Here is a 9,597-nt window from a genome sequence, read left to right on the forward strand (position 1 = left end):
AGTCTGAGGGAAGGAGAGAGCTCGCATTAGATAAATGAGATTAAGAACAGGGTAATAACTTTTTGATGTCGGCTTCAGTCAACCTCTGTTGATCTGACGTGAATATGAAGACGAAGCCCGAGGCATCAGTTCGGCTTCATTAACTCGCTCATTACTTAACTTCATTTACTTTCAAGGGAAACAAGGCCGAGGTTACAGCAGCAGGATGTCGAGTCTTTTCAGTTTATTTTCAGTGCATCTGCAGATGTACAGATGTTAAACAAAGTGGCTAAAAAGGGTCACGTTGGAGCTTTTAAAACAGCATCTGACGGTCTTGATCCGCAGCAGGCGTGTTGGGGGTCATTACGTGACCCAAGTCAAGGATGTTCTCGAGGAGGGTTCTGCTAGCGGTCTTTGGTCTGGTGTTCGCAAACAGCTGATGTTTCTGTTCCTGCCGTTCGTTCAGTCTCTGGTCCAGGGTCATTACGCTTTCACTGATGTAGTGTTCCCCGTGTGATGTTATACGCCACTCCAGACTTCCCTTTAGGGGTTGTCTGATCTGTGTACCAGCAGAGATCTTGAGTCCTCCTGCGCGATGGAACGACAGCGGAGCCACATGAGGGATTCTTCTGATGCTCGTCATCCTCTCCTTGTAACTTCACTTCAGATCATCTTTTTATATACGATGTTCCTTTAGGTCAAGAACACATTTCCAATCTCGAAGTAGAGATCATTTTTTGTTTTATTCTATAAAGTGTCAGAAATAATGTCAAATGTTCATCATGTTATCTGAGTCCAAACTGAGCCAAAAGGTTTTTATTTTTTTCATATAATCTTTATTGAAATAATAATCAATAAACAGGATTGTGACTGTCAGAAAGTTTGAAAAATTATTTAAGATATCTCCTCAAAGCCCTCCCATGTTCGCCTGCCTAAAATAATATTAAAGATGATAAAAATGACAAACTATATGTAGAAATAATATGTTTAAATAATAGTAATGATGATGACATTTAAATATAATGTATATAAAACAAAAACAAATTTGTCCAATCTCTCAAATTCACGTTCGTTTTCTGCTGATGCACCAACGGGATTCTTCTAACACGACTGAATATGATGCATTTACCAAAAGTCGCCTAAAGTCGCTCCAATATTTCTCAAAAAGGAATGAGGATCCATTTGGTATAAAATATACTAGTAAGAAGTGTAATATACAGTATAAGATGTATATGTACGACTTATATCAGCAGTAAAGAAGCAGCAAACAGACAGTATATTGACCAATACACAAAAAGGCAAAGATGTAGAAGAAGAAAATGTTTTACAAGCAGTTCATAAGTAGACGTTCATCAGCCAAGAAGTATATGATGATTTTGAGGCGTAAGTTTAGAAAAATGTTGTAAACCTTCTTTCTTGACTGAATAGTTTACTACAGTTTGTAGTACACACACAGTACTGCAGTTTGTAGTACACACACAGAGTAAAATGTATAAGCGCTCTTCTTCACACGTATACATGTGTTGAAAGGAGCCTCTGGATGCCGCGGCTGTATCTTTTCTCAGTTTGTGCTTTGCTTAAAGTTTCTTTTGAAATGAAACATAATTTTGTTCTCAGGCCACATGAAGCTTTTACTTTGAAGGTGGGTCATCGTTTTTCCATTTCACTGACTCGTGCTTTATGTCTCACATCCAGAGGCAATACTCAAGTCTGGCTAAACCAGGTACATCAACCCCTTTAATACCTTTTTCATTGACAAACTAATCGACTGATCATCTCAGCTGTACCTTTTTCATTTCTCTGCAGCGGTCCAGCCTTAAAATTTGCATTAAAGCAACATTGACTGCTTTGACCTTGTGTGGGTGTGTGTGCTGACGTAGGTGGCTGTATAGAAACACACCATCCACCCTCATTGGTTTTATATTCAGAACAGGATGCTGGCCGTCCGTCTGGCATTACATTTGAATCAAGACTTTTACATTTGAAAGAGGAGCTGTCCCCTGTGCTGAATCATCGAGTCATCCTGCTGAAACTAACCTCTAAAACACTTCGCTAACATGCCTTTTCCATTTTAAATATAACAACTTGCGAAACTGAATTTCAGCAAACTCATCCGCGTGCTAACATCGTGTTAGAGTCTGTCTTCCTAGAAGTAACTACTGCTCGTCTGTTGTCGCCAAATTCCTTGAACCCCCATCTCACCATCCCTCTCGCCACTGTGAATGTGGAACAAGCTATCTGGAGCAGTGCGGCGGCGGGGCCTCGGTCGATCAGTGCTCCCTTTTAGTCGCCTTTAAACAGAGCGTTCTCGTTTGGGGAGTTCAGACGTGGATATTTATATCAAACGGGTCAGCTGAGGAACAGCCGGAATGAGCAGAAACACTGAGTTCTGTCTGACAAATGACCTTCCTTCCTCTGGGCCTCGCAGTTATGAGCCGAGCGAGAGGGAGTGAAGAGTTCACTTCCCGAGATCCTTAAGTCAACCGACAGAAGCGGGGCAGGTGACATCCAGCGTCTACTCCGCCACCAAAGTCATTTTTATCAAGTAAATGGATCACTGCAGTCGAGTGATCTCAGTAACACAGATTCTCCCGCTCGATCTCACGCCACTAAATGTTTCTTTGGACTTTATAAAGATTTATTTGGATTGAGGTTTAAAGCCTTACGTCTTTATTTGGAACAGAAAGATCCAAAATCTATAAAATAACATGACACATTGAAAGTCAGGCTGGCGATTTTCTACGTTTTTCTTATTGTCAAAAAATCCTGTGAACAGAAAAAACAATAACGAATTGATCCTACTGACGAGTATTGATCTGTGTGTCACCGAAGCTCGATGTCTTCTTCCTCTGTGACGTCCAGAAACTCTTAAAAACACAGCGAGGAGCGTGAACATGGCCACTGTAAATACTCACTAGAGCACCTAATGTGGATTCATCCGCAGCTGAACATGCAACAAATGCACGACTTGCTCCGACTTGAGTAACGTTTGATGGAAACTACAGTGAGCAGCTGATTTATTGACAATAAGAAAACATATTTTATAATGCCTTCCTTATCTTTCAAATTAATAATGTGAATTCGGGTACAGTGAAAAGTCACAGATCCGTTTCACCACACATGTCAGCTGACATAAGTAACAGGAAATTGCTGTTCGAAAATGACAACCAGTATATCATCTTGTGATCAGTTATCAGGGCTGTAATTACTGTCAGACCTGGCTAAACCCTGAACGTGGGTTAAAAGATGAATCGGTAGACTTTTACATTTATTCCTTGGCTGAGAAAGAAGTTTTCTTTTCTATCTTTAGCCCCCTCAGCATGATGCCTCTCAAAGCAAAGAAGCTACTGGATTTAAAGCTTTGACACTCAATGGCACAAACTAATTTTTTTAATCCTGAAGTCAGTTGCCGTGTCTTTTGTTGTGGCCTGAGTGAACTGCAGAAATGTGTCACAATGATATGCTAATGATATGCACCGCTTTGATGCTCAAAATCACAGACATATTTCTGAGCTGAGAACCAACCGATGTGCTTAAGATTGATTCAGAGCCAGCGAGGGCAGTAAACCCTGAGCAGAAATGAGATGTAAGTAGAAATTATCAGCCAGTTTTCATAAATCTCCTTTCTCAAAATGCCTTTGGCTGGAAGTCACTGCATGTGAAAGGATGATGCCTCCCCTCTGTCTGGGATGCCAGTGAAGGAAAGCCACGGGGATGAATAGATGAGGGCAACTTGGCTGAACATCGCACTCTTCAAAAGGACTCTTTAAACAAACACATTTAAGCTGAGGAACAGATGCTGGCCGGCCCGAGGAGGCTGTAGCTTCACACTGTTTGTATCTCAGTGGATGCAATGAGACCCTCAAGGCTGACTCACATCATTGGGTTGTAATTTCCAGTAACAGCGTTGTTATTTATTACAGTTAAAGGGCACAGGGGTAAAACTGGTATGATGATGGGTGTTTGTCATGAGTACCACTCAGTCTCCTTTGTGTTAGTTCTGTTACTCTGTGTTGTTGAACAGAGCGATATGTGCTGTTCTGATGCAGAAGACACACAAACACCTTAAAACAACCTTGCATTTTTTTTTAAGGAGCTCTCCTCAGACTTTTCTTTAAAAACAAAGTTAAAACAAGAATTGTTTTATTTGATTTTCTTACTTGTGCGTTGATTCCAGCCTCGAGGATACAGACAGAAAGGCTGACACGGCGGCGTGTTGACTCGTAGGAGGTGGCGATGTGTTTAATCAAGGCGTGTCTGACGCACTGCAGAGATAAGTCGATTCCCACCTTGACTCAAGTCATTGAAAGATCCATCAGTCTCCCCCCACCTTGACAGCTTACTTTAGGCTGAGCACATTTATCATTTCTGTAAGTAAGGAACTTGCCAAAGCTTGTACGTACATTTGACATTTGTCAGTGCCACACAAGATATCTCTTAATATGTATGTTATGTATTTATAGTGTGGTGATGTTTGCTTGTTAAACAAACTAGTTATAAGAACCTTGGAGCCCTTTGGGGTGTTTTCTCAGATTTATTTTCTTGCTACCTTTCAAGTAAAAAAACAACCTTAGGTTTGAATTTTTCACTTTAAGATATACAGTGATTATATATATTATATAAGGCACGTTTCCTACCTCAATCTGTTTAAGAGGAAAAGAGGAACAGGACAGATGACCGGCTAACTCACTGCAGCCTGTTAAATACGAGACCTGAGGTGCATTATGTTTATGAATGGAAGGAAAATGTATGAATTCATTGAAACACATACCAACACAACATATGTATAAAGACATGTTGTGCTGAAAAGTAACACAAATACAGGCGGTGATAAAACAACACACCCACATCTGACAGTGACCCAACTTTTAACGGTGTGAAGACGTCGCCCGTAAAAAGTACAACTGCTAAAAGAGGAAATAAGAATGTAAACATTTCGTTTGTCCTCAGCGGGAGGGTCTGCTGGCTCTCAGTCTGTAAACAGGACGTGTGAACTGTCTCTCAGAGACACAGTCTGTCTCTGCAGCAGCAATAAGTAGGTCTTTATTAGAAGCGCCGGTCAAAACAGAGACACCTCCAAGGAGGGCGTGGATCACGTCACACACACTGATGAAATACTTAAATAAGATTAAATGTTTCTTCTGGTGGGATGAAAACCTTCTACCATCAGCATCAGATGTTTTTCTCTATTAGTTGTTTGTATATAACCTCATGAAACAGTTTGAATCGAGCCCCTCGAGCTCGAGGAGATTGTTCGACCAACAGACCAAAATATTGAATTTACTATAATGTTAAGACAAGAAAAAGCAGCACATGTTAATATTTTATAAGTTTAAACGAGGTGCATTTTCTGTCTAATCACTGCAGCTCTACACTTCATATTAATTCACAAAACAGCATAATTATTCATTTTTTTATTTGCAAAACATCAACAACAACAACAACAACAGACCATTTGAGAACAGAAACTAACAGCTGAGGACTACAGGACCCTCCAGACTCTCGGTGGACTCCTGTATGTGTCTCCTGCACAGAGTCCCGTCCATTAGCTGTGTTTGGGAGTGAAAGTGAACCTGATCTGACAGACCTCCACCCTGCAGTGGCAGCGACAGTCCTCTCAGCCGCTCTGCTTTGTTGATGCTCCCTGACCCCCCCGGGGGGGGAAACGGCAGCGTTTCAGACTGACTTACAGAGTCTTTGTTGTTGTAGTGTCACGTTGTACCAGTCTGCAGTGTCAGCGAGCGGTCACCCTGCAGGCAGCCGTCAGCAGCAGCAGCTAATGCTCTCTTCACCTGAGAAAAGACCATCAGGAGGTCAAAGGGACTCTCTCTCTCTCTCTCTCTGGGCTCCATCCTTCTGACGGAGGATTTACAAAGTCATACCACAGCTGATTGGCGCAGGTGTCTGCATGGAAGAGGCTGCCTCAGTGTTGTGTGTTGCTCTTGTCAGCGTTAGAAGTATCAAAGCACACTTGCAAATCATCGCTCACCCTCGCAGCTTAGTCATCGCGCTGTGAAACCGGACGCGTCTGTGGGCACTGAAGTGTTCGGACTCCTCCTGACCGAACAGTGAAGGGGGGGGGGGGGACATATGGCAGTGTGTTGCTATGGTAACATCAACAGAGGGAGCCACATCCTCTAGTTTGCTTCAGTGATGCTTTCTGAACGTTTATATATATATACAGGCCATGCCGATATAGATTTTATAATTCAAACCATTTTCATCAAATTTCTCCTTTTCATTGCGCCTGATTTTCTCTCCGTAGTCGTGTGAAATGAATCTGCAAGGAGGTTCATGTTCTTGTGTTTTAACAACAAAGTGTTTATTGTGCCACTCTTCTCACTGTCTGTTCGGCCACGTTATCACACCCACAAGCCAAGGCACTTCTATTACTATACTGTAGCACCTTTCACACACGGTGGCAATATTTCATACACAGGCTGCATAGAAGAACTTAAATAAGATGAAAAATAACTATTTAGAAAGTAACTACAGAGTTAAAACAATGAAATATACCAATAAATAATAAATAGCAATTTTAAACAAGGCAATACATAAAGAGAGAAACAGGTGTAAACACAGGACATCATAGAGAAGACGCTTCAATGTGGTCGTTAAAAGAATAGGTTCAATAATAGCAGAAGAATAAAAACATTCATTCATGTCCTCCACAGGATGAAGTGTAATAACTGTTCATCTAGCGCCACCAGCAGGTCAAAATCTTAATTTATGACCAAATACTTGCAAAACTAATGAGATTCCCATCAGCATCAGCTGTGCTTTGTGTTTAGTACTAATTAGCTAATGTTAGCATGCTAACACACTAAACTAAGATGAACATGGTTAACGTTATACCTGCCAAACATTAGCATGTTAGCATTTAGCTCAGATCCCCACTGTGCCTCAGTAGAGCCTCACAGAGCAGCTGGCAGCTCGTAGACTGTTAGACTAACAAGACTGATAGTATAATAATAACCTGCTCAGCGTTTTGGTTCTATTTATATTTATTCTGTGTTGTCGCTGCTGGAAATGTGAAATGCAACTTGGGCTGAGACAAGTTTCAGATAAGTTTCCAAAAAGAGCAACCAGAACAGCCGAGTAAAGGTTCTCGTGATCTTCGTGAAGAGCAGAAAGAACTCTTCCACATTTCTTTAGATGACTATTTGCAAGATAAGAAGTTGAATGTAAAACGATTCAATTCAGCTCAGTGAAGAATAAGAAAGCATCACATACAATCATCAGCTGAAACAGATAATATGGTCGTGATTATCATCTGTAATATGACACTGCGTCTTCCTCTGACTCACAGATGGGCTACACTTACAAGTACTGCGCTGATTACTTCATTGATATAAAAGCTGAACCATTTCATTTTGTTACTGTATGAAATTACTTTTCTTATAAATTCCATTCATGCTCTTCCACATCTTAACTGTTGATTATCCTCCTTAATAATCTGATAATGTCCTTAATACATCACGGTATCTGAGGCCGAGAACGAGTTACATCAGAGTTTTTTCATGTTGACAGCTGAGATCCTAAAACAATGGCAACGCACCGCAAACTCAGGGGATGCACTGAAGAGCCTCTGAGATCACCATATTATTAGACCTCTCTAATATTAGCGCCCGCATCTGTGCTGAAACAAAGGGGAATTAAAAGCTTAACATCACCTCTGAGTGGAATTAAGTGCTGATGCATAATTATGATGAATATGCATAAGGATGTATGGAAATGTGCTTAACAATGTTGTGCATTTTGTGATATTTTCTTTGTTTTTGTGAGCAGATTTCTATGCATTAGTGTTTTTACTCTTTTAATATTCCTGGCCTGCAATCAGACTCCTTTTCAACCAGCTCCACATTGCAAGTGGCACGTGTTTTTGTCGAAGTCACGTTATGGAAACGCGTGAAATCAGGTTTAATACTTAATATCAACGGTAAATATTGGTGTCAACTTAGTGTGTGTTGTGCTCACGGCTTTAATTTTAAACTTCAGCCAACAGACATCAGTGACCTATTTCCTAATCCAACTTTTGTTCCTGCGTTGACGCACAAGTGGGTTGCCCGTCTCTATATAGTGATTGCCCCACATACGATGCAGAATGCAGAATAGTAAATCTCCCTGACTCAAAGAGGTTTTCCAGATCAGGTCTGGATGTCGTCCAGCAGGATGTCTTCAGGCCAGACGGCTGAGCGTCTGGCAACAGTGTCCATCAACTTGTTTACCTCGTCCAACCCTGAAGGTTGAGTCCGAGGCTTGAATGCTTTATTCATGAAAGATTGACGTGATGTCTTCAATCTTCTCCGACAGGACAGAGAACTCTCCACCACAGAAGTGATGTCCTAGAGACGGTGGTGCTGGTCAACCCTGCAGAAGACACTGTTGTCTCAGAGGTAATGTCAACATATTCTGAGGGTTCTATGTACACTGATGTGTGGCATATATATATATATAGAAATGTCCATTAAATCTCCTCTGACTGACATATTTACCTGTCAGTTCCCTGTAATGCTGGACATTGTTGGAAATCTTGCAGTCTAATATGATAATTTTTCAAATTTTTGCGACTGAAAATCTGATTTCAGTAGTTTTACATAAACATTTTTGAAAAACATCCCTTAAAATCCTAAAAAGATATTTACCTTTTTTTTATATTTATATTATTACCTCAAAATATATATTTGACATTTCTGTACTGCAGTGTTTTGTACTTATCAGTGACATATGCGCCAATAACAGTATATTTGCGATAAGCTTATATCAGCCCGGCCAGAAATAATAAGTTGGGCTCTTCTTTTTTCCGAAACCTTGCTTCGGGGAATATGAACATATGTTTCTACAAAACCTTTTTTTTTTTTTTTTACAATGTCGCCAGAATAAAATACAGTCTAAAATAGGCACAATTATGATTTAAATCAGGAACTATGTGATCAAAGAAAACAAATACTGAGAGCAGGAATTGAATGTCTGGCCAGATTTATTTAGATTTAATTAGATTTAGATTTTTGCTGTGGACGCACATCAGTCAGTACAAACGAACTGTTGACATTAGATACTCAGCAAATCAGCTCTTTCACGTTTGTGAAGGATAAAACAACATTGAAAGGACTGGTGACCTTTGTGTTCGTTGGATTATTTTTTTTTTTTGCAGGAAACTATATTGCCAAATCTTGTTAACCTTGACACAATTAAAGCACATCTGCCTTTGTCAGTGACACAGGTATTTCTCTCTTTATCTTTGCAATGTTGTCTCTCCTTTAACTGTCCTCTGTCTCTCTCTCTCTCTCTTTCTCTGTGTGTCCCAGATCCAGTCTCTAGTCACAGACTCAGCAGGACACAAGCTTCTGGTCTTGAGTGGCCAGAGCTCAGATCACGGTGGCCTTCTTCTTCAGACTGGGGTTTTCACCTACCAGACCTTTTCACGTGTCTTTGCTGATCCTGGGGTGAGTCAAATCTACTGTCCTCTAACACTTAACAACAATCTGATGAAAGATGTATACTGTACACTCATGAATGTGTTTGAGTTTTTAAATAGTTGGCATTGTACACAAAAATAGCCAAATTATTCCAGTTAAATTAATTACTTTGTTCTTAAAAAATATTCCATATATTATT

At 40.4% G+C, this 9,597-nt stretch overlaps 1 protein-coding gene across 1 annotated transcript in view; it reads left to right on the forward strand.

The window, feature by feature from the left end:
- Positions 1 to 9,597, forward strand: part of map1ab (microtubule-associated protein 1Ab) — a 63,883-nt gene that overhangs the window by 40,614 nt on the left and 13,672 nt on the right. The window contains exons 3-4 of the mRNA XM_070906939.1: positions 8,293 to 8,375; positions 9,288 to 9,425. Of these exons, the coding sequence (XP_070763040.1) occupies positions 8,293 to 8,375; positions 9,288 to 9,425 (221 nt within the window). The remainder of the gene's footprint in view (positions 1 to 8,292; positions 8,376 to 9,287; positions 9,426 to 9,597) is intronic.

This window comes from Enoplosus armatus, chromosome 6 (assembly GCF_043641665.1).
Source record: "Enoplosus armatus isolate fEnoArm2 chromosome 6, fEnoArm2.hap1, whole genome shotgun sequence".
Classification (NCBI taxonomy): domain Eukaryota; kingdom Metazoa; phylum Chordata; class Actinopteri; order Centrarchiformes; family Enoplosidae; genus Enoplosus; species Enoplosus armatus.